This window comes from Aspergillus ambiguus (genome assembly GCF_047715705.1).
Source record: "Aspergillus ambiguus strain CBS 117.58 unplaced genomic scaffold BDV59scaffold_55, whole genome shotgun sequence".
In the NCBI taxonomy this organism is placed as follows: Eukaryota; Fungi; Ascomycota; class Eurotiomycetes; order Eurotiales; family Aspergillaceae; genus Aspergillus; species Aspergillus ambiguus.
In genome coordinates this window covers 84472-108346 of record NW_027395568.1, presented here as the reverse complement: position 1 = coordinate 108346, position 23875 = coordinate 84472, and the positions used below count along the sequence as shown (strand labels likewise).

The 23875-nt window shown below is 51.3% G+C and overlaps 9 protein-coding genes across 9 annotated transcripts; 1 reads left to right on the top strand and 8 right to left on the bottom strand.

Annotated features, from left to right (window-relative positions):
* Positions 1–377: 377 nt before the first annotated feature.
* Positions 378–2460, bottom strand: BDV59DRAFT_196434 (fungal specific transcription factor domain-containing protein; the record flags this gene model as incomplete). The annotated part of the gene is made up of 5 exons (XM_073692716.1): positions 378–1097; positions 1198–1401; positions 1450–2209; positions 2263–2333; positions 2410–2460. The coding sequence occupies 5 exons, from the start codon at positions 2458–2460 to the stop codon at positions 378–380; spliced, it is 1806 nt and encodes a 601-aa protein (XP_073543263.1).
* Positions 2461–4111: 1651 nt separating this feature from the next.
* On the top strand, positions 4112–6091 carry BDV59DRAFT_211096 (alkyl/aryl-sulfatase; the record flags this gene model as incomplete). Its single annotated transcript, XM_073695728.1, has 1 exon — positions 4112–6091. The coding sequence occupies one exon, from the start codon at positions 4112–4114 to the stop codon at positions 6089–6091; it is 1980 nt and encodes a 659-aa protein (XP_073543262.1).
* A 2337-nt stretch (positions 6092–8428) lies between these two features.
* On the bottom strand, positions 8429–9930 carry BDV59DRAFT_188527 (alpha/beta hydrolase). Its single transcript, XM_073691436.1, has 2 exons — positions 9177–9930; positions 8429–9096 (listed from the first exon to the last, which is right to left on the bottom strand). The coding sequence occupies exons 1-2, from the start codon at positions 9584–9586 to the stop codon at positions 8487–8489; spliced, it is 1020 nt and encodes a 339-aa protein (XP_073543261.1). The 5' UTR covers positions 9587–9930; the 3' UTR covers positions 8429–8486.
* Positions 9931–10543: 613 nt separating this feature from the next.
* On the bottom strand, positions 10544–11789 carry BDV59DRAFT_188526 (Stk19 family serine/threonine-protein kinase). The gene is made up of 2 exons (XM_073691435.1): positions 11212–11789; positions 10544–11164 (listed from the first exon to the last, which is right to left on the bottom strand). The coding sequence occupies exons 1-2, from the start codon at positions 11765–11767 to the stop codon at positions 10572–10574; spliced, it is 1149 nt and encodes a 382-aa protein (XP_073543260.1). The 5' UTR covers positions 11768–11789; the 3' UTR covers positions 10544–10571.
* Positions 11790–12346: 557 nt separating this feature from the next.
* BDV59DRAFT_188525 (uncharacterized protein) lies at positions 12347–14160 on the bottom strand. Its single transcript, XM_073691434.1, has one exon. It carries the CDS (start codon positions 13843–13845, stop codon positions 12553–12555), a length of 1293 nt encoding a protein of 430 aa, XP_073543259.1. The 5' UTR covers positions 13846–14160; the 3' UTR covers positions 12347–12552.
* An 892-nt stretch (positions 14161–15052) lies between these two features.
* BDV59DRAFT_196429 (uncharacterized protein) lies at positions 15053–16512 on the bottom strand (the record flags this gene model as incomplete). The annotated part of the gene is made up of 2 exons (XM_073692715.1): positions 15053–15867; positions 15927–16512. 2 exons carry the CDS (start codon positions 16510–16512, stop codon positions 15053–15055), a joined length of 1401 nt encoding a protein of 466 aa, XP_073543258.1.
* A 576-nt stretch (positions 16513–17088) lies between these two features.
* On the bottom strand, positions 17089–18660 carry BDV59DRAFT_188524 (AAR2 splicing factor family protein). Its single transcript, XM_073691433.1, has one exon. It carries the CDS (start codon positions 18624–18626, stop codon positions 17193–17195), a length of 1434 nt encoding a protein of 477 aa, XP_073543257.1. The 5' UTR covers positions 18627–18660; the 3' UTR covers positions 17089–17192.
* A 906-nt stretch (positions 18661–19566) lies between these two features.
* BDV59DRAFT_188522 (CAAX prenyl protease RCE1) lies at positions 19567–21349 on the bottom strand. The gene is made up of 4 exons (XM_073691432.1): positions 20963–21349; positions 20866–20906; positions 20309–20689; positions 19567–20254 (listed from the first exon to the last, which is right to left on the bottom strand). Exons 1-4 carry the CDS (start codon positions 21015–21017, stop codon positions 19730–19732), a joined length of 1002 nt encoding a protein of 333 aa, XP_073543256.1. The 5' UTR covers positions 21018–21349; the 3' UTR covers positions 19567–19729.
* Positions 21350–22129: 780 nt separating this feature from the next.
* Positions 22130–23537, bottom strand: BDV59DRAFT_211094 (FAD binding domain-containing protein; the record flags this gene model as incomplete). Its single annotated transcript, XM_073695727.1, has 1 exon — positions 22130–23537. One exon carries the CDS (start codon positions 23535–23537, stop codon positions 22212–22214), a length of 1326 nt encoding a protein of 441 aa, XP_073543255.1. The 3' UTR covers positions 22130–22211.
* Between the last annotated feature and the right edge of the window lie 338 nt (positions 23538–23875).

The following is a 23875-nucleotide window of genomic DNA, read 5'->3' as shown; positions in this document are numbered from 1 at the left end:
TTGGGTAGACATGATTATGTGGGGAAGTGTCCAGCGTGCAACACCAGGTACTTATTTGAAGCGACAATGAGGGGGTGAATTAGTGGAATCAGAGTGTGACACGATGTAACTGGAATATAGAATGTCTATGGTTCACGACGTCTTGCTTGCTCATTCGGTACGTTTTCGGCGAGCTGGACCGAGCCATCTTGTAGATCGGCCCGAATCTCGGTACGGGGGCACAGCCCCGCCGAGGTCTCGCCGATTGACTTGGCTGCTAGGTATTTGCTGTTGTTTCCGGGTACTATTCTTTTGAAGAATGGTGTACAACTCGTCTAGAGATTTTTTAGAATTTGCGCTAGTTTCGGAAAGATGGTGTCGTTCGCTCATGCTGATGCTCAGCCAACAAATGGCATGTTCAGATAATCCAGGGAGAATTCATCAAAAATCCAGCCCATAAAATCCTCAGCTGCAGGCGACATAGCGCTTTCCATTCCAGTGCTGCTTTCCACTAGATCCGCATTCATCAGTGTCATCCTGGGACACATATCCTTGGGGAAAGGGAACAAGCTCGTTAAAGTCGGAGCTGGAAATTCGTAAGAGGCTGGCAGCGGGTATATTCTCTGTTGCCTCTCTGCCGCTGTGTGAGCTCTCGGATGAAATCTAGCTGTACGCAGGCGGTCAATAGTCGTCAAGATGTTGTTGGCAGGTGGCCATTTCAGCCGCATGCAATTCAGAGCAGTTACGAAGCTATCTAGCTCCGTGCTGCACAAATCATGTTCTTCGGGAAGCAGTATATTTCGGTGGATTTGTGGAATGCAGCCAACCATTAGCGACCAGTTATGGATTGGCGTGAGATAGTTTGTTTCGTCGCAGTCGTCGATTTCCTGGTACAGACGTGCCATACAGGACGATGCCACTAGAGAAGGAATGGGCGTCATGGAAGGGTGAATAAACTGTCCGTACAAATGAACAAATAAGATAACGCACGTAAAATAGTGAATATACAGTTCACTGATGCCTCGTCGGTAAATCCTCCGACCCGAGTGATCATAAAGGCGTAAGTTACTCGGAAGGTTCGCAAGCCATTTCTCCAAAGAACTGAGAATACATGACACCTACTCAAGGTCTTCTGATTAGCATATGGCAATTCCAGCAAGCTTTACTGGAGCGGTGCGAAGTTCATCGCTTAGTGGATGTTTTTAGAGCAATACGCACTTGTTCTCGAGAGATCTCTTCTTTCCGATCTTGGAACTCCACAATCCTTTCAAGGAGCATATTCAGCTTCGTGTATTCAATAAAGATCTCCGCGGCTGTATCCGCAGACCCGAAATCTTCGAGCCCCAGGGGGCACAAGTCCATGTTCTGAGATAATAGGAAGGCAGGACGTCCAAAAGCCGCTGCCTGTAGCTTGTCTGCGACCTGGAGATAAATGTTAGAACAAAATACCGCGCTCCAACGCACACTCACAAAGAGGAACCATATTATTCGGCGGGCGGCCCCTGGGTTGGATAATTTCGCGTAGCTCGACTCTCGATGAAGACCCATTTGATATGCAAGTCTCACTGCGATGCCGAGCCAGTGGTAGGAGGTATCAAAGCTCACTACCACAGGTGGGGTCACAATCCAGAAACATAGAATACAAAGCGTCTTGAGCATGGCAAAATTATCATGCTCATGTTTCACATAGATCAGGGTCTTAATTTTAAGGTAGCACGACTCGCTCAGAAGTGTTGGGGATTGGTCCCTTGGGTATCGGAGTTGGGAACCGATCAAACAAATTGCCTGCAGTAGTAAGATAGACGGCTCTTTAACATCCAGGTCCGCTCTATCAATGACGGGAGCAATGTGGTAAAGATGTTTAAAATATGTGTCGGCGAAGACCTGAACCTTGGATAAGGGGGGTAGAGACGTCGCATTGGTGACTTTTAATATCGCGTCACGGACGTGTTCTGGGAAATAACCAGTATTCGGCATTGCACTGGTAGGTGCGGATGAAGAGAAAGACATCAGAGATTGCTCCCCTATATAGCCGGGCTGATCAAGCGGCGGCTGGGTAGCTTGATGATAGGCACTCTGGGCCTGGCTTGAGATACTCAGACCCGACTGACCAGTGCAAAAAGATTCATTAGCGCTATCGTGTGGATTTGGGGCCAGAGAAACGGGGCTTGCAGTTGCTGATGGGAAAGCTCGGTTCTGTGCCACACGACCAGCCCTATCATTGTGACGCCTAGATAGAGGTGAGTCAAGAATGTACGCAGTAACGTTATCATAATGCCTTACTGGCAATGTTGAGCACGCCTTTTACAGTTGCTGCAAGCTCCGCCTTCTTGTTCTTGGAGATCGCATCGTACCTATCAGACTATTAGTTTCGCCGAAAGCCAGGAGATACGGGTTACATCCCTTCCGCGCGTGGCAGTGGCTACAGACAATCTTTGCCCTCTCGCGGAGCTTTGTATTAGAAGCATTTGGAGGAACCATGATGAGATCCACTTAATGATATTGTCATGTGCAATTGGCTGTAGGTCTTGTATAATATGCGGATATGTGGGCAGGGGCGAAGCAGATTATTATATAATGCCCACCTCCCGCCAAAACGAGGCCACAGAAGAGGGATTAGTCATCATCCTTGCAGGTCAAGCCCTCAGTAATCGGTGATATGATGCAATGCGAAACGAGGAATGGACGCAAAATGTGGTAGAGCTGGTGAAATATATATTTCTAATGATTTGAGTAATACGAGCTGCACGAATATCAATGCGGGTATACTGTATGCATATCTATCTATAGAAACTCGGCGCGGCAGAACTAAAAAAAAGTGCCTAACTTAGTCGAACGCCATCTGAAATGTATTGGCATCAGGTGATTTATCTATAACATCTGCCAGGGGATAACGTGCTCCTCTACAACCTCGGTGGGTCCCATATTGAATGGGCAATCTAGAGAAACACTGATAGCACGCCCAAATGCCCATTGGGTTTTTGATGGCCTGAAGGTCCACTTGGAGGACCTCAGCCAGCTGAGTTTTGCTATTGGCGAGATGGCGTCAAGCTGCTGCGGCGCATTTCACAAAATGAGCAGATGAATCATCAGGACTCCATTCCTCTCCTCAGTCATGGCCATGTTAGAGAGGAACCCCCCGCCCCGACCTTCTTGATGTTTCAGCCAGTTTTACAATGCCTTTACTTATAGCATAGCTGTGCCGGTCGCCATACCTCAATGGAATATGTTGTTCTACATCATGTGGCTATCACGAGTGCGGATGTAAGCCTTAGACAGTCGAAGAAACTTGGGAAGCGTTCTCAAAGTGGCCCTCAGTCCCTGAATAAAGGGTAAATTACATTGGGACACGGGATATTATGGGCTAAGTGTAGTGAAAGACTGAGTCGGAAGGGATCTGTTCCCGTGCTGTTCTTCTCGGGGCGGGCTGCTGGGTTCGGTCCGGGTCCTCTACCTACTGTACGAGTCGCCGAACTTCGGTAAACTGTATTCCAAGTGTGCCGAGGGTCGATCTGTTGTTGAAAAGAATCGTGACTGGATATCGAGAATGATGTGTGCTCCATTCCATATACCCACTTCTTGTACCTGAACCAAAGTGTTTCCGGCTTACTTTAACCCACAGAATTTCATCTGTCCATAATTGTCTTTGTCCTGCCATGCAGAATCATCAGAATTGAATTTACTATGATTATTTGTGGACGCAGTTGTAAAACCAAATGATATTAAGTCGGGTGAGTCTTGCTTGTTGTGCAATAGAATAGAATACTCGTGCATATTGTCGTAACCGTAAATAATTTCATTGCAAACTCAGCATGAACATGCATAGCCACGCTGATTCTCCGTGGATGTCGTGCGGGTCATGCATTAGGCTGGATCATAGGAAAGGTCATGGCTAGTCAATTCTTGGCGATAATCTGTAATGACAATTTGATACCCAGCCGGCCCAAAAATCGACGCAGCTTCGGCGAGCAGCTCTACCAGCCTTAATAATCACCGAGATTCTTGGCCAACTGCCTGGTATATCCAGCGAGGATATATAAACGATACTGTAACCCATCCTCCATTGCCATATATATTTCAAACACCCTCATCTTTGTCTTCTTCACACAGACTTAACAAATCGTCCCTCACTATGGAGCAGACTAAATATTCGTGGCTTTCCGTTTTCCTGCTTGTCTTCTTTGCGCAAGCACTGAAACTCGATAAAATGGCCCTTGATATGGAGCAATCTAAGCCTGCAACCCATTTTATTATTGATCAGCAAGAGCAAATCCGACAGAGTCTGCCGTTCAATGACACCCGAGATTTTGTCAATGCGAAGAGGGGCTTTAAGGGCCGCCTCAACCCTAACATCGTCAAAAATGGCAACAATGAGGTTGTGTGGAACAATGATATCTACAAGTTCCTGGACGAAGACGCACCAGACACAGCCAACCCGAGTCTATGGCGTCAGTCGCAGCTTCTTCACCTGGATGGACTCTACCTAGTTACACAAGGCATCTACCAGGTACGCGGGCTCGACCTCTCACATACAACATTCATAGAAGGCGACGAGGGCGTTATCATCATTGACCCCCTCACTTCAGAGGAGACTGGCGCCGCTGCGCTCGCCCTCTATCAGGAGCATCGTGGCACCGAAAGAGATATCAAGGCCATCATCTACACGCACCCCCATGTTGACCATTTTGGGGGTGTTAAAGGCTTTGTCACGGATGAGGACATCGAGAAGAAAGACATCAAGGTCCTTGCGCCTTATGGTTTTCTCGAGCATGCTGTATCCGAGAATGTCTTTGCTGGTACTGCTATGAGCCGACGCTCTGCCTACATGTACGGTGCTGCTCTCGGCCAGGGACCTAGAGGTCAAATTGGTGCCGGACTCGGACAGACCGTCCCCACCGGGACCGTCACACTCATCACACCCAATGATCATATTAGTTACACCGGCGAGAAGAGAACAATTGATGGCGTCGAGATGGTGTTTCAGATGGCGCCGGATACTGAGGCCCCTGCGGAGATGCTCATCTACTTCCCTAAGCTCAAAGCATTATGTGCCGCGGAGGATGCGACCCACACATTCCACAATATACTGACACTCCGTGGAGCTGAGGTCCGCGACCCGCACAGCTGGGCCAAGCACTTAACTGAGACTATTGACATGTTTGGAGGTGAAGCCGAGGTGGTTTTCGCATCTCACCACTGGCCCACATGGGGTGTTGAGGAAGTTGTTGAGTTTCTTACCTCCCAGCGCGATCTGTATGCGTATGTGCATGACCAGACACTCCGCCTACTGAACAAGGGGTACAATGGTCCTGAGATTGCTGAGATGCTAACTCTACCTCCTTCGCTTGATAAAACCTGGAGTTCCCGCGGCTACTACGGTTCCGTAAACCACAACGTCAAGGCTATATACCAGCGCTACATGGGTTGGTTTGACGGCAACCCGGCCAATTTATGGGAACACACACCTGTAGAGAGGGCCAAGCGCTATGTTCAGCTGGCGGGTGGGATGGAACAGATTATTAGAATCGGGCGCGAGGCATTCGATGCCGGCGACCTCCGCTGGGCAGCCGAAGTTCTGAATCATGCTGTCTTTTCTGACGCCCATAATTCTGACGTCCGAGCTCTACTAGCCGATGTCTACGAGCAGCTTGGATATGGCTCAGAGAACGGTCCCTGGAGAAACTTCTTCATATCGGGAACTGCAGAACTGCGTCATGGAAATTTCGGAACGCCTACACAGACAGCCTCGGCTGACATGGTGGCGCAGCTCACGCCTAAGATGCTTTTTGATGCTCTCGCTGTCCAAATCAATGGCCCGGAGGCTTGGGACAAAAAGCTAAATATCGACATAATTGTCGCCGACGCCGAAGTCACCTACCATTTGTGGCTGTCGAACGGCGCGCTCATTTACAGCACAGCCCCGCAGTCGACCAGGGCCGAAGTGACTTTGAACGGGACCGCCAAGCAGCTGACTGCGCTTGCGGTATCTGGGCCTGATCCTGAGGCTCTGGAGAAGGCAGGCATCAAGATTGATGGTGACAAGACTTTACTCGACATCTTTTCATCCTTGCTCGACCCGGGCGACCCGAACTTCAACATTGTTACGCCCTAGAAAAAGGCTGTGAATCGAAGCTCAATCAAAGAGAAGACCAAACTGTTTGCATGCAGAATTGGTCTCCAATTGATCTAGTGTTATGTATAATTTTTGTCAATATAGATTGGTTTCATATAGACTAGTAATGTAGTGATCATTATGAGTGAGGGTCTGTATTGGTAAACAGCATATAACTTAAATATAATTTGATCATTGAATGCGCCCGACAACAGTAGTTAACACTTCTTGAATTTGTCTAAGGTGATGTTAGCATATAAGTCCTCCATAAAGCTGTTGATCCACCATGTGGCTGTCTCAGGGATTCCACTAGACCGCAGGCGTGCTTCTAGGCTACTCTTATTGATCCCGTTGAAGGCTCCCTTAAGATCGAAGGCAATGAGTGTGACCACCTTAGATTGGAGCCATGCTCAATCGACCATAATTGCAAGCACCAGTAGTGCTTATCCCGTATTTCGCCCCAGTTGCCCTCCCAACTGTGATTGTGGCAGCAGCCTGTGCGACTCAGCCCAGTATAGTAGCCGTTTAACCATTACTATTTTCTAGTGTCTTTGCAAACATGTCTAGCATTAAAATTGGTCGGTATGCCGCAGGTACTGTATAGTCACTCCGGTTTACACAAATTTAAACTCTGCCTCGATCTCATCACGTTTTCTTACGAGCTTCTGGTCCATATCGAATAACTCGTCTTGTAGGCCTTCGGTACGCGTAGACGCTCATATCGAAGTAAGCGCGCACAACTATTTGGAAGATCACCGCTAGTTTGCATTTCGAACTCGAATCTAACTCGTCGGGGTAATAAGCTTCTCCTTGAAAGATCAAAAAGGCCCAATTACTAGCCCAGAAAGATTTACCATGTATAAGTACATCTTACAGGACAAAAGTTGACATTGGAGTCATTTGTTTGCACGGGTCTCAACGACCACAGGAGTCAAGTGAGAGTTGGCTTCTTGCGCCAGCCGAGTAGGCGGCCCCCCACCCCCCCCCAAACAATGGTCCCGTGGGAAAGTTCACTATGATTAAGGAGCTCGGATATCTGTTGTAATGGTTTTCTACCATAGACTTCACACTTCATGCCTCTGGCCGGCCAGGAAGGGTTGATATATTCCCGTAAGAAGTGTCTCGTGAGTGCGCCAGGTGTTGTATGTTTCAAAAGGCAATCCTTTAGCGGAGGATCGGGGTCCCCTAAGCAGAGAAAGCAGATCTTGGGCTGCTGCTAGGGAGAATTGATTCGGACAGATTCCATTGCTTGGCACAAGGCAATCCCAGTCTCGTCCTCCGCAGAGAATTGATGCCGCTTGGCAATAGGATAAGATTCGTCATCGTCAGGCACAGTTCACCGGCGCGATTGAATCGTTCCACGTGTGGGTCGGCGCTCTTCCACGCCGCAGAAAGCAGTAACTGCATTAATTGCATTGGTTCGGTGCCGATGCTCCGCTTCCGGGGTGGTACTGTACCCGGCAGGCTGAGTATGGTATGTTTTCTGTGGGGGCATAAGCCCCTTCCACTCTAGAGTCCCCATCACTTTGGTATCAGCCAATTTCCCAACCAGCTGCCATTCTAGGTTCTCTCGGATCCGTCGATTCCGTTGCCGTTGCTTCTCATTGCGTAGGTCACGAATAGATTTGTTATACTTCCGCTTGGCTTCCAATGTCCGATCCTGTCAAAGTTCTAGCTTTTCCCGTAGCTGACGGTGACGACCAGAGACCTCCGTGGCTAAGTTGACCAGATGAGAATAGACGATCCTAACAAGCTGCGTCGCAAATTTCGCCACATCCAAAACCAACCCCCGGACATCGGGGTACTCCACCTATATGGCTGTGGTCTTTGCCTTAAGGCCAATGGGTAAAAAGGGTTTTGGGATGCTGTCAAAAAGATCATTTGACACTGGGATCCCCAGGTGGGTAATAGGGATCACAAATTGTCCCACAAAATGCTCAAGTATTTCCCCACAAAATACAAAGCACCGCTTCGGATAATTCGGCGCACCATTCTGAAGGTTTTGTCTATTGCTTCCCAAATGACACCAAAAGGATGGTGGACAATGTGCCTCAAGCGTCAGCGGTCCGATATTTTGGTAGATATGGATGAGGACAGGAAGACTAAAAGACAACGTGTCGAGAGGCCTAGCAAATACTCTATTGAACAGGCATACAAAGATGTGATCTTGGTACGTGTCATGACAGGCAATTTCTTGTGCCTTTCATCGGCCACGGCGGCGCCATGGTCGACCACGTCGTTCAATCCGGTCAAAGCCGGGATCAAATGAAAGCGGCTGGGTTTAAATCTAACGGAGAGGAATCTGGGCTCGATTCGTAGCGAAATTCCAAAACTCAATCCGCGCCTGGGGAGTTGTTTCTATATATCTGGCTACATGTCTATGAGCGATGTCTAATTAGTTCGACCAAAACACCTCCTTCAGTAGATCACACATCAACGTAATACACCGCTTTCCCTCCGATAGCACCGCATCCATCGCCAAAAACGGATGCGGCATGCCCTTCATCACCTGCAAGTCCACCGGCACGCCGGCCTTCTGCAGCTTCTCTGCATACTGCTCACCCTCCGTCCTCAGCACATCCAACTCCCCGACCATGACCAACGCCCTCGGCAGCTTCGACCAGTCGCCTTGGAAGAACAGCGGGCTTGCTTCCGGGTGGGTCCAGTCTTTGGAGTCGGGGAGGTAGTGGTTGCGGTACCACAACATCTTTGCAGCGGGTAGCGCCGGGGTATGTTCGTACAGACGGTATGCCTCGTTATTCTCCACGGTGGCCGTGTTGTCCGTGACAGGGACCGAGAGCAGCTGCGCGAGGAAGGTGACGGGTGGCGAGAGCGTGAGCGCCTTGTGTGTGATGATGGAGGCGAGGTTGCCGCCCGCAGAGGAGCCACCGGTCGCCATCTTCGTCGTGTCGATGGGGAGCCGAGCGGGACCGTCGTGGATCAGCCAGAGCAGGGCTTCCCAGCAGTCGTGCACGGCCGCGGGCCAGCGGTTTTCGGGGGCGAGTCTATAGCCCAACGGATTAGCCTTCCACTCGGGCGCGTGCTCCCTCGCAAGGAGCTCCGTTTTATCACTGAGGATCCTCACCTGTAGTCTACCGTCACCACGACGCAGTTGCCCCGCACACAGAGATTCGTGCACACCGGGTTCTCGGTGTTGACGTTGCCGAGCACCCAGCCTCCACCGTGGAAGTAGAGCATTACCGGCCAGCCGGCGGCAGGCTTCTCTCCAGCAGGGGTAAAGCAGCGCAGGAGGATCTCCGGACCCTCGGTTTCGCGGCGCGATATAGTGATATCTTCAGTCTTGCCGACGTCGAGAAGCGGTCCCCCGCCGGGAATTAGCACTCCACTGGTGCGCGAGGCCTCCACAGGCTGCAGATGCACTTGTTGTAGGTTAATGACATATTTATTGTAGAAGTCAACGTATTCCGGATCCAGCTTGTCCCTAACGGACTCATGAAGGGGATACGGGGGTTGAGGATTTTCGGAGACAGACATGGTGGTAGCAGCAGGAATGGAGGCAGCCGGGATAGCAGACGGCGGGATGAGGGAAGTCAGGGATCAATGGGTATTAATGCCGTGAGTCAGCCGGTCCGCGCGAGTTTCTCGATCCTTCGTTGGCCTACTATTGTTGCATTCCTTCTCCCACCGTGTCATCAGCCAGTAAGGAGCGTGGGGGTTCTATCCCTCCGTATCCCCAGCAGCTCTCCGCGGGGAACAGCCCGCTTACTCTGCTAGCCGAGCGATAAGATAGAGAGCCAACGGCCGGACAGTCGCTAGCGGCCCTGCCGGCCAGTGAGTCGACGCCGAGCGGCCGCCGGGTGGAACTGTGCAGACGTGGGGGTTGGCGATAGCCGATCCCGATGAGGCAATTGATGGTCGGAGTCCCCGCATCCCGCTTATATGTTCATGTTTTCCCTCGTTAGGTCTATCGTTAGGTCTATAGTCTTCTATCTTGTCTGCTTTCCCTGCGCAGTAGTTGCTCGTCTTTCATTCGCAAAGGCTACCGACAGTTACACCCACTAAAAGAAAGGGGTACGCGCCGGCATGCAAATAAGACAAACAGGGCTAACCCCGGATCACGTGGGCCTCCGTCTCGTCCCTCTCGTCGCAGGATAATTCAATTCGATTCTATCCCTTGATGTCTGGGGCGCGTATTATGACGTCTCCCATAAGAGGCTGCTTCGTAACATTCCGAAGCAGAAACTAGCCTAGTTGATACCGCGAATCGAACCCTTCCTCTCTCGTTGAGCCGCAATCCATTTGATACGGAGTGAACAGCACCAACAAATCGGGGTTGAATCCGTGGTAGTTACTATCATTCGGATGGAAGAGTTGGTGTTGAGATACGTATCTTTCGGGTACCCCCCGAGAGCTGGTAGGTCGACAACGGCAGATGAAACTCATGGAGATCGTTATTATTATCTAATTCTAGTATACATGTACGTAGATCATCACCCATCAATATATCCCCACGACCATGCTATAGACCGCGCACGCCCGGCCCCACGGCCCCAGTGTCGAAGATCTCAACCAACCCAGCTCCCAGCGCCTCCTCCAGCACCCATCGGAAGCTCATCCCATAGAGATCTTTCCATTTCTTTGTCCTCCCCGGTAGGATCCCTGCAAACTCGCCCCGGACTCGTTTGGCGACGCTGAAACTGCGGTCCGTCTCGACTGCTCCGTCCCAGCGGTCGCGGAGAAGGTCGAGGGGGATCTCGCTCGAGCTGGACCGCTGGAGCAGCGAGAGGAGATGTCCACGAGCGGCGCCGAGCAGCCGAAGATATGGGCCTATGTTGGGCAGCGAAAGGAATAGGGTCGCGGTGTGGAATGGCGGACGGTGGTCTGCATTACGCGGAGGGTGGTGAGTGCAATCACTTCGGCTGGCGGAGTTTCCCGCCGAAGATGTCGACTGGAAATTGGGCAGGGATAGAAGCCCCGAGGAGCCCTGCGAGAGAGAAGAGGACGAGACCAGGAATCCGGCACGGATGAGCGCCATGTATTCCGGAGGGGAGAAGAGCGCGCCAGATACGGCGGAAGTGTTTCCGAGCCGACTGAGGACCAGGAGGAATTTATCTAGCTAGTATTAGCATGGCAGGATCAAGTCACTCACATAGACATACCTTTTAATTCCGGCTCCAACCCGCTCTGTCGCACCAGTCTCTCCCAGTCCTTAACCAGCACCAAGCAGTCACCCAACCCCGCCGCATCGTTACCTCTCCCGGGAACCGTCAGTCGACGCACCTGACCAGTGTGGATCAATTCCATAATCTCCTTCTCCACCTTGGTCGGGGCATTCAGCAGTGTATGGACATGGGCAACGGAGGCCAGCGGCGGGAGGGAGCGCCGTAAATTCAGCGTCTCCGCGATGTGGGTGCTGTTCATGCCTGCTCGTCGAGCTGGGAGCTCCTCAAACATGTGATCTAGAATGTACTCGATCGCCTGAACGACATTCTGAACGGTCGTGGTCTCTGGGATGTAGTGCGACACACCGATATCCGGGAGAGGCCCTAGATCTTCATCCACCGGGACATTTTTACCCTTGGCTCCCTCACCTGGGGATGCGGTTAGTTTGCGGCGGGCGTGAGTGGCGAACGGAGAAGCTCGGGGTCGAGAGAGCGCTGGGTTCTTTCGTTTCTTGACACCGGAGACAGGGGCGGAGGTAATCCGTAGGGGCATGGCTAGACAGTAGAGATGGATGAAGATGGGGGGAGATGGAGCGGCCCAAGACGACGAGCGATAAGACGATAAGGATCGCGTGACTTTTCCACGGAAGAGAACCCGCCAATTGGGGCCGGGATTTTATCACGTGACTTGGACTAGTCCTGTTGTTTGCATGTCTCGCCTACATAGACGTGTGGGAGCGCCCACGCACACATTCTTCCTTTCCTCTATATGCTCTGGATCCTATCAACATAGCGCCAATGACAACTATTTCTGATTGGCTGAATGGCTGTCGCCATCATGTGGCATATGTGTTCTTCACTTCCGGGCAGCTCAGAGGGTCCAGAAGGTTGCGCGGTTAACTATCAGGCATTGGCTGTTGTAGTAAGCCACGCGGAGGCCCTGCACATTCCGAGCGACATCCGCGCTATGTAGTTCGCATGGTACAGCTTGGGCGGCTCTATCATTGAGGTATTTTACACCCTAAGCGCAGATGGCGTGGTCTGCGTTCCTTCGTGGCATAGGAGGGCAAACAATATTGCAGCCACAATTTGCCGAAGCTGTTTTATTCTTAAGCTGTTTCTTTTTGACTAAAGCTCAGGTGGTCATGTACCTAACGTGTAACTACTTTTGTTAGTTCGTTATTCATCGCGAATTAACATAGAACAGATATCGAATTATAATTCCTAGAAAGATGTCGCAGAGAATGCATAAACCCGTTAATGAATAACTGAACAAACCTCCTGCCATTGGAGTGGATGAGCAAAAGCCGTATATATGGGAGCGTCATTCGTTCTGTTTCATCTCAATGCATCCAAGATACCAGGATTCTCTCGAAACGCGTCACTATGCACTGTATCCCGAGCAAACGCCAAGTCCCGCTTAACTAAGTCACCGGGGGATCCTGGAATGGGTTTAGATCCATCAAACACTCTGGATAAAAATCGCATAAACGCCATCAGGACCTTTACCACAGAGGCATCAGACTGGTCAGGGACATTGCGTAGGGACTCTGCCAGGATACCGGGTGCGTAGTAGGGGAGAACTGCAGTACCATCCTCGATACCATCCACATTCAACCCGTTGACCAAATTCTCTCGCGGAAACGGATCTAGCTCCTCCAAAGCTTGTTGGAATAGTCGGGCTTTCCCCTTATCCTCGACCCGTCCCATGCAGAGAAGTCGGAGCAGGGCTCGTTCTTGTGCAACCGCCGGAGACAACAGACTGTAACCATTGCGGTGCAGCACCTCAGCGCGGTACGAAAGAATGCGGTCATAGCAGGCCCGTGGAGTCGGGATGGTACCTTTCCGGAATTCGTCCAGAATCGTGATGGTCTCCATGTACGGCTGGAAGACGGGCTCCGTCATGACGATGCATCCGCGTGGGTCTCTATGCGCTGCTGCGCCGGCCACATCGAGGAGGGTCACGACAGCTCTGATACTAAAGCCATCCTGTCGGTCTTCGGGCACAAGACTGTCCTGGAGGATGGCCAAGCTGGCCGGGGCGGTCTCTGCCTGAACTAACTGGGCGATATTTAGCTTAGAGCCGATCTGCAGATTCTGGAGTACTGCGGCTTGTTTATCCGGCCGAAGAGCGGCTAATGAAGGAATTAGGCCGTCACGGGCCGCGCAAAGAACCACTTCCGAATGGTCCTGGGCCGGAGAGGATAGCTTCTCTTCCACCGTCTTAGTAAGAGTTGGGTCCTTCCCGATGTCGTCTATGGCGAGAGCCACGAGGAGAGCGGAGATATCCTCCGAAGAGGGGTTTCGGTCAAGTAAGAACTGGCGCAGATGGTGGAATGACTCCCGCGTGAGTTTATTGCGGGCAGGCTGGCCGCCGGTGAATATATCATACTGGTCGGCGAGTAGCCATTTCACGGCCAGCATGCTCACCAACGTCCGGTTGACTTCAGTGAAATCTTCGCCGAAAATAACCCGTGAGGGTGTCCAGACATTCTCCACGAGGGGTTTGGTGCCGGATTCTACCGTGGGACTGGCATACTTTAAGTGAGCGAGTTCGGAACCAAAGGCTGACGCGAATAAATGAAGCACATTGTCATCGTCCTCCCTTTCAAATCCTATAAGGGAAGACATGAAACTCGCCGGTGAGTTCTGTGGATTGTGCTATGAGGCGGGAGAAGATGTTGTGGTGTTTTTGGTCGATGTAGATGATCAATGATCTTTTTTGAGGCTCAGGGGCTGTGTAGTGAGTGGATATTGATGCGGCTGGCTGATATACGCCGTACCGCGCTTGAACTGCGGGGCGAATCGCTTCGCTGCATTTAACAAGAAGGTTGGCTCCTGCTTGGCTGCGGAAAAAAGAAACTCGAGAATTGTAGGAATACTGGTGGTGTGGGACCAACTAGGATAGCATCCATGCTCTATGCAAGTCAGGATGGAGAAATATCTAGTGGCGGTGGGGATGGTTGTAGGAGCTGTTCACTGTGCCGCCACGAGATGGAGCTGCGTCACGTGACCGGGACTAGTCCCATTATCTTGTTTGCGAGCTTTGCTTACATAGCCGTGTGGGACTTCGCCCAAGGCCGATGCCCGTCGCTGCCCTTGTGCAGATCACAGTGCAAATCCATCGTCACTGGCTCCACGACAGTCTCTGCGTGTCCGACCACAATAACTCCGTCCCTTGATCCCCCCGAAGCGTCTCGATGACCTGACGACTAGACACCCGGACCCGAAGTGGATATATCGCGCCCTGATCCGATATTACTTCTGGCGAAGATGGAAGCTGACTGCGATACGCAAGTAAATTTGCCACATTCTATTGTATACCACGCACGACCCCCCCCCCCAAGGCACGCGACACGCAGAAGTAGCTGCTCGTGCCCGCTCGTGAGAGGCTTGATATCGGCATGGACTTCGTCGAGAATCTCCCCACCTGCAAACGTAATGGATAGACGTATCACCATGCCCTGGTGGTTGTAGACCGACTGACAAAGGCCCACATCTTCTGGCCTATGAGAACCAAAAGGCTGTACGAGTTCGTCGTGGCCATGCATCGCCATGGCTTCTGTTGAGTACGGCCTGCCTTGTTCCATTGTCTCCCAGGTGATCCTCGTCATCCTCTCTCTTTCCACTTTACGATCTGTATTTTGGGAATACACTAATTGCACTCAACTTCTTGTGCCCTTCACATAGCTGGTCGCTCATTACACGGGCTCCAACAAATTAATTGAACCTTGACTATTCATTGATAACATGGATTAATGCACGACTACTCCGTAAGTCAGTAGAAAATCTCAAAGCATGAAATATACTAGGTTAGAATTTCCACGAGAAAATTGTACTAGACACCAATTGAATGATAGTAACCCAGCCTCAATGTCCGTAACATGTCTTGAATATCAAAATGCCATATCATATAGGAGCGACGTTTGATCTCTTCGAATCCTCTAGCTATATCTGCGCCATAATAGGGATCACTCCATTCATAGATCTGACATACCTCCCGGCTACTACGAACAAGCCACTGGGATCTTTCACGACGGACGTTAGTAAAAATAGAAAATGCTTTCTCTAAGGCTGTCGATCGATTGATGGCGGAAGTTTCGCAGCTCTTCTGAACAAACTCCAGCAGTACTGATAAGGCTAAAGCATCCTCAATACCTATACCAGCGCCAGCGCCGTGATGTGGTGATGATGCATGGGCAGCATCGCCTGCAATGCACATCCTACCACGCGAGTAAGTAGGCGCAGGATACTCTAGCGAGTCGAATATCCCCCATTTCTCTAACTTGGATGGCAATAAGTCGATTATTGACTGTACAGTGGGACCCCAGTCCACAAAAGCATGTGTCACTTCCTCTTTAGTTGCGGGTTGTGACATTACTCGATGCAATGGCCAGTCTGTGGGGTCTGTAATGAATGCGACCACGTTCATCAAACTTTGCTTTGCCACAGGGAAATGGAGTATATGTGCCTTGGGGCCTGCGTACATATGTTGGTTGCGTGCACGGTAGGTCCCCAATCTGGCAATGGCTTCATCCATAGGGACTAGCCCGCGAAAGGCAACTTTGTTTGTATAGTGAGGGTATGAGGCTGGGTTATTTACCCCCAGAATGAGCTGGCGAACACGAGATTTGATGCCATCACATCCGATTACTAGTATTAGAGACTGAGTCAGTTGAATACCTAAAGCCTGGTATTATAAATGCGCTTACCCGCGTCGACCATCGCATTGGTACCGTCATTGAATCTCAGCACTAACTTATCATCCAGATGTTCCTCAATTGTTGCTAGACACTTCGAAAGATGCACCACACCATCCGGTATCAGTTTTATCACCTCTTCAAGAAAATGCGCTCGGTGACATCCCTCGAATCCTCTTGGTCCGGCGGCTAGTTTATATAGTATCTTGTCTTTCATATCGTCATCTTCTCCTTGAATATGGCTATAGCCATCGATAAACTGCATGTTATCATTGGGGTTTTCTGGATCACCATTTGTCGTCGCCACAGCATTCACACAATCGACGATCCTCGGGTCTATCAAAGACATACATTCTCGAGCATTTGCGGTGAAAGCAATACCAGCACCAATCTCACGTAGTGTACTTGCCTGCTCGTACACCCTTACCTTGATGTTTCTTTTGATAAGCCCAAGGGCAAGGACAGAGCCGATGATACCACATCCAATGACAGCAATGGCAATTTTGGGTTGTTCTGAATCATCTGGTTGCGTGTCCACTCCATAGGAGGTTTCTGTGCACTTTTGTTTGAGGAACTCAGAGTCTTCAGGACTTAGCATCTTATGAATATGTCTGACTTATCTAAATAAAGTGACTGTCGCTTGTTAAGATATGATATATTTCAGAGGATTTAATATAGACCTTATCCTCACAAACATGCTTTACAGGGACATATGGTAGTAAAGAATAATCGATTTAAGTTTATTTTTCACTAAGAATGAGCTAATTAGGTAAATAAAAGCACAACAGAAGGTTATATTAAAATTATTGTGAAATGTAGCTGGTACACTTAGGAGTACAAAGTAGGGCATACCTGGCTGCAAAGCAGAAATATTTACTTATTACCTATCCTACAAGCATAGGATATATCAGGTAGACAAAGCATGAGGGCGGAAAGCACTAGTAGATCACCATCTATCCGGTTTAGAAATTTGTAGGGATTTGATAAATTAGGCCTCTATAAATCCACCGGTTACCTGTTCTAGCACTTATTATTAATATTGTCTGTCACACACGGCTGTAAGTACCCACTTGTAAGTAGTTGCCCGTGATATAAAGGCAAACGCCAGAATACCGTTAGCAAACGGAGTATATTTAAGCCGCATTCTGAGACAGTAAACAAGGAACTTGACTGTCGTTATACCACGGCTCTTATCTCTGCACTGGCGCGGAAACCCCCCCATCCTTAAGCACTACCCGTCTTCTGGCAAATATGGATATCGTATAATATATGGGTAAACTACATTCGCGGATCGTCGTTGTCACTCGCCTCATCATCATGTATAGATGCAGGTGCATCCTCTACTACATCCACCACCATAGGAGCATATTCCCCTATCTCATCGTCCCCGTCGTCGTCGTTCATCTCCAGTTCCACCTCCTCGCCGTCCTCCAACCGCACCATGCCTCGTCGAACCACCGCCTCGCGATTCAGCTCCCAGTTATACTCGTCATGTACCCACGCCTCCAGCCGCGCAAACTCCTGCTCGATGGTCGAGCCTGCGCCATCACCATCGCTAACAACCTCGTAAAGCGAACGTCGGAACTTCACCAGTAGGTTCCGTAGAAACTCCCCGCCTTCCTCGCCGTCCAGGTCGAATAGACCGCCCTCGATATCATCGCACCGCTTTAGCTGCACTAGTAACAGCCGAAGTACATCACTCATGAACCGCTCGCGGTCCCGAATCGCCCGCTGACACGTTAATACCAGCTCTAGCAGCCGCTTCCACTGCTGCAAGCACGAGTAGTTCACCAGCGTTAGCCCCATCAGAAACGTAAACTGCAGCTCGCCTAGCACCTGTCTCTCCGCCGCCCGCTCCGATTCCGATCCCGATCCCGGCCCCGACCCATCCGCGACAACCTGCCGCAGCATCTCTCCTAGCGCCCACGACCGATCCTGCGCCGCCTCCGTCCGCTCCCGTCCGATCGCCCCCTCGCGCCACGTGCGCTTCAAATCCACAGGGAGGAAGCCGAATGCGCTCTCCGCCTCCCCCGTGACGCGGGACGAATCCTCCGGCGCCAGCCCGGGAATATCGTCGTTATCTCGCACCGCCGAGCTTGCCGAGGTGACGGTCCAACGCAATCGCCCGTCGATATCCGCGCGTGGGTCGCCGATAACGCGCGTTAGCAGTCGCGACGATAGACAATCCGTAAGACGTTCCCAGTCCCGCCGGCCCACTGTCTCGGTCTCGTGGTTGTCATCCGTAGCAGTAACAGCGTTCCCGGTGTGTGATTGCGCGACCGAGACGCGACTACGGTAGCGAAAAAGTCCGCCGGCCTGCCAGACCGCGCCGAGATTGGCTTTCCAGCGCAAGGCTTCTTGCTTGTCGGCGTCGTTGGCGGGGTCGAGAGACGCCAGCGTCTCCGTCTCCGAGTCCCATTTCCAGATGAGCACTTCTGTAGCGGCGCCGCGGGGGCCTACGGCGAGAGTATCGACGGGAGCAATGTCCTCATCTTTATCTCCGTTTTCGCTACCGATGTGGAACCATCCGCCGCTGCGTAGGGAGAGGCTTTCGGTGGTGCCGGTGTAGAGGAAATGCCAGCCGACGGGGAGATCGCGAATGCCGTGAAAGTTTGGAGTAGAGGTAAAGGTGATGAGATCGATGCCAACGATGGTATTAGGCGGGAGAAGAGGGAGAAGGATGGTCGGCGACGGCGAGATAGAGGCGGCCATTGCGATATTGTGCTGGAGTCATGATGATGCGGAGGAGCAGTTTGATCGGAGTGATGAACTTCCGGCTGCTTATCTTATCAAGTACTTCGCAGGCTAACTAAGCATAACTATGTAAAAACAACGCCTCAGGCGCGGATCAAATTTTTGAAATTTCGCCGCGAAACCTGGCTTAATCGAGCTCAGATTTCTCCCCATTTACATTTAACCCTAGTGGGTTTTATTTGATCCCGGTTGTGGCCGGATCGATCGACGTGATCGACCATAGCGTTACCGTGGTCGATCATGTACTGATGGACATTTCTGGCTACAAAAAGGGTCGATATTGGATGATTTTCTCCTGCCTACTGAGGCGACCCTCTTGTGCAGGCGCGCACACAACTTTTAACTCCTAATTCGTCGAGGAGGCGAGACGGCGGAGTCTCACGTAGTATTCCGCACTCGTTTGGGAATGCCGTTATAGCGCCTTATCCGCTGTGGTTCGGAGTATCATATGTCTAACTCCGTCGGTCGTAATCGAGGGAAATTAGAACGGCTCGGGGTAGCTTCTGTAGTTCAAACCGGAGAGTTCTGTAGAAGGGGTAAAGGGAAAAAGGTCTCGCGAAATGCCTATGCTTCATGAGAAATATACTCTGTCGCCTCAGGCTGTCAGTATCGACCGAGTCAGCCTTACCTGCCCGGTAGGTTTAACCCTCGCCGTTTCTTCACGGTAGGAGAGTGTGTCTGTAATATGAAACTGACGCCGTCCGCACTGCGTAGAGTACATGTTGAAGGTAATTGATAGATTGGGGGCAGGCGATCGGTGCAGGATATCCACGTAAGCAGATCGGTCACATTCTGATTTCCACTAAAGCGGCCACGCAGCTCTGAATGTAGAGATATACGGGAAGTGGTTAAGGCTGGGCTTGTTTTCGTTAAGGACATGATATTATAAGCAAATATGTACCAAAGACTCTATCTGACAGCTATTATTATTCTCACTCATGCGGGGAAACAGAACAGCGGCTGCATGGTTCATACTAAGTATAATTTGAAAGCGGAAAAGCGCTCAACAATGCGAGTCATCCACATGCAAAAACAGTCCACAACCAACGTCTCTACTTGGACTAGCGGACAAACGTAGCTAGGGCGTGGGGAGAAACCGTCAGGGGCCATAACGCATAATAGAAGCCAGCGGCGCCAGCCAACAGGAGAATATAGTATGTGACACTCCAACACATGGATAGTTGAGTGTATGCATACACCGGAGTCCGATCTGAATCTTCTTTCCCTTTGGCGAAAGGAGGTCCCACCGGGACATTCCCTTCGACTCTTCCCCAGAGACGGGGAAGTCCACACCAGTTACAGAAGGTATGGGCAAGGATTACGGCAAAAAGGGAACCGGTTCGGAGGTAGATAAACGTAGCATACCAACCAAAAATTGTGGTGTAGCTGAACTGAAAGAGAGAGCGGAATAATGCTGCAAGGACCGAGGTGTCTGAGTGCGTCAAGCGAAACTCGTAAAAGTGGTGGACATGGGCAATTCCGAAGTACAGTGGAGCCACAAACACAATGCGGCCCGGGGAGAGCTTGGCAAGAAGATGGAGGGGTATGATGACCGAACGGAACATGACTTCCTCCGTGATAGGACCCTGCGTTCAGATTAGTGAGAGAACCGTTGCGATTCGGCGAGGGAATTCACATACGGCGACATAGTTTCTCCAACCAATCCAGCCACGAAGAGTTTCGGATACTCTATTTCCGCGGATCCAATCCTTCCACTCCCCTTCGGCAATGCCTCGTTCAAAAAGGGGGCCGATAAACAGGATGGCCGTCAGGAGTAAACTACGTAGGATCTCCTGCACGCCGAGGGGCCACCATCCCATCAGCCTTAGGGCGTCGAGAACGGAAACATGATCCTTAGCGGTGATCAGCCAGAGAACCGCCCCCGTACTGAGGATGCAAGATATGGTTACAGCCCTGATCCTCGCCCGGATAACCGATGGAGCATCCCGACTCAGGGTGGGAGATGGCCGAGTGATAGAAGACACATAGAATGGGACCACATAGATTAAGGTTAGAAGGACCTTTAAAGGGTTAGCTTCAAAACATAACTGACGATTACAAGCAAAAAGGAGGCATGATTGCTTTCTTCTGCTCTGTAACGCCCCATTCAATGCAAGAGGTGGTGGTGCTATTCTGATAGATGGCTAGCGGAGCGCGCTAGGACCCGATATCGAATGCATGCGAAGGGCGTCCTTACCGATAAGAGAGCCGCCGTCTGGGCCGAAATGACGGGCAGATCTAGGTCGCAACAGTTAGAAGTTCCCAGAAGATCATTTCCGAACCACCGGACATACCGTGACTTTTAGCATAGAGAGTCCGGAGACGCTCGAGAACCCCGATGGGGGCCATCAGAATGGAACCGAGGGAGAGGTATGAACACCACCGCTGGCTAGGAATGGGGGAAGTGACGAGGGATTATAAAACAAACTAGAGGAGAGAAACCGGGCTCGATAGGATCGGAGAGGAAGGATTCAAAAGGTCATTTCCCCGTCAACGGTAAAATGAAGAGAGATGAATGTCGAGACTCGTCGCGATGTGTTTATCTGGCGTTGGTTGTTTAAGGGAAAATTACGACAAAGAAGGTTGCGGCCTAAGGAGTCAGGCATGAGATGACTCAGCAGGACCTAACTCACTAAGTTAACTAGTTAGTTAACTAGTAACTACATCCTATGTATGCGTTGGCATAATCAGAGAACTCCGTAATAAGATAACAATAATTATTAGAGTATCCGAAAAATAGAACAATAATAAAATTTATAACGGTTATATTAATTATTTATAGAAAATGTATTCTGTACTGCGTCCTCCGTATGTTCAGTCATAAAACGCTCCTGACCTCGTGTGGGTCGACGACCTTACTTCTTCTTCTCCTCCACGCTGTGACAGCAAGCCCAAGTTAATCAGAAAACAATTTCATCGGTGCTATTTTGATAAAATTCTAAGCATGGAAGAGAAACGAAAAGGGAAGGTGTGGGTGGGTGACCTCCCACACACCTAAGTAAAAGAAAGCATGCAAACAAAACAAATATGATCAAACCAAAATCACGTGATACAACTCTATCCCGTCCATAGGGAGTGCCCCACCCCAGGAGCCTACCAGTAGCCAATAATGTAGCTAGTAGAGAGCTCTAGCTAGGGAGATAGTATCGTCAATCACCATTCCACGTTCTGGTCGCCTTCGTCCTCCTAATAGAAGACATGGTGGCTCAATCTAAAAAGAGGATTCAAAGGAGGAATTAAAGAAGCCTCATTTCTAATGTAATGCCTTGTATGAATTAAACGAACAAGAAGTGGAGGAGAACTATTATATTCGAAAGAATATAAAGTATGAAGAAAGAGGAGAGGATGGAGAGGAGCCCCAGGGGAAACCCCCTGATACTCATCTTCTGGCAAACAGAACTATATACAAACAGTAACAGATGTCTTAGAGAGTGTGCCTATATAGAAAGCCAGTGATATAGGGCACACGGAGTCACGAGACTAGGGGTCCCATGATCTAGGATATTCTATCCCGTCATATATTTATTTATCTAGACGATAGCTCTACAACTTCATATCCCGATCCACCTTTGCCTTCAAGGCCACCCGTGCTGCCTCCCTTCCTGCACGACGGCCAAAGACTGCCCCAGAGGTCAATCCACTCCCACCTGGATAGTTGCTATAGAACAGCCCACCCATCATCTCGCCCACGCAGAACACCCCCGGAATGACATCGCCCGTGGATGAGCGAATGACCTGCACTGTCTGCGGATCAACGGCCAACCCGCCAAACGTGAAGGTAATGCCGCACGAGACCTTCACGGCTACGAACGGCCCTTGGTCCAATGGCAGCGCCCAGTTGGACTTGGCAATTTCCAGCTGCTTCGTGCTTGACTGTGTGGACAGCCCATCCCGCACCGCTGGATCCCAATTGATGCCAGGATTCTCCCGCCGATGCGCCGCAACGGCCTCATTATACTCACGCACGGTGCGCACAAACTCCGCGGGGTCCTGCAACCCGCGCCGCGAACACAGCTCCGCCAGCTCCTCAATTGAGTCTGCTGTAAGACGCTCGACCCGCTCCGGTCTGTACTCCTCGGCGCGTAGCCACGGCGTCATGCGTGCATCCCACACCTGGAAGGCGATCTGGTCCGGCTGGCCAAGGATGGCGCGGCCAAACCGCGCATACGTATAGTTGCGCAGATCGACACCCTCATCGACGAACCGTCGCCCCATCGCGTTGATCATCAGTCCCAGCGGATACCCGGACTTGGTGAACTCATTCGACGCCTCACGGTCGCCCGAGTGCGCCGGCGCGTTGGCATCCCACGCCACCGAATGACACCCGGACCAGTTGCCTGCCGGCTTGGCCCCTAGCTCGCCGCTCAGTGCCAGATCCAGACAGTCGCCTGTGTTGTACGGCGTGCCGCGCACCAGCGCCATGTCCCAGCCGGGCCCAAGGAACTGGCACCGGTGGCGAGGGCTGGCCTCGAAGCCGCCAGCCGCGAAGACTAGCGCGTGCGCGGCGATAGTGCGAGGCTCGCCGCCGGCATGAACCACCGTCGCAGCGACACGGCGCGGCTGCCCGCTGCTGCGGCTGCGGCTGTCGTGGAGATGGACGCTGGTCAAGGCAGTGCGCCAGCAAACGGTCACGCCGTAGCGCTGCGCGGCGGCGCGGTGGTCTTGGATCAGGCCTTTTCCGCCGTCCTGGGTTTTCAGGGCCATACCACCCCAGAATTTGAAGCGGCCGCCGACCTCGTAGGCCTGGCGGTTGAAGGATAGCTGGAAGCGGACGCCGTTGGCAGCAAGCCACTTCACGGCTGCGTTGGACTCCTGGATCAGCGTGCGACTGAGCGCTGGGTCCGACCGTCCCATGCAGATGCGCTGCATGTCGTTGGCAAAGTCCTGCTCCGTGTACGGGTCAAGGTCTATGCGCTGCGCCAGGCTATCATCGACGTTGTTTATGATCGGAAGGAGATCGGAGAGTCCGCCGTGCACAGTGCGGTAAGCGCCAGCTGTGAAATATGAGTTGCCTCCCGCCCATTCTTCGGGGCATTTATCGATCAGCACGACGGAGCCGGCCCCCGATTGTGCAGCGGAGATGGCGGCGGAGAAGCCGGCATTACCGCTACCGACGACTAGGACATCGCATTCTGTTGGGAGAGACATGATGGAGGATTGATAGTAGATGAGGTTGAGATGAGAAGGAAATGTAAAGTTTATATAGT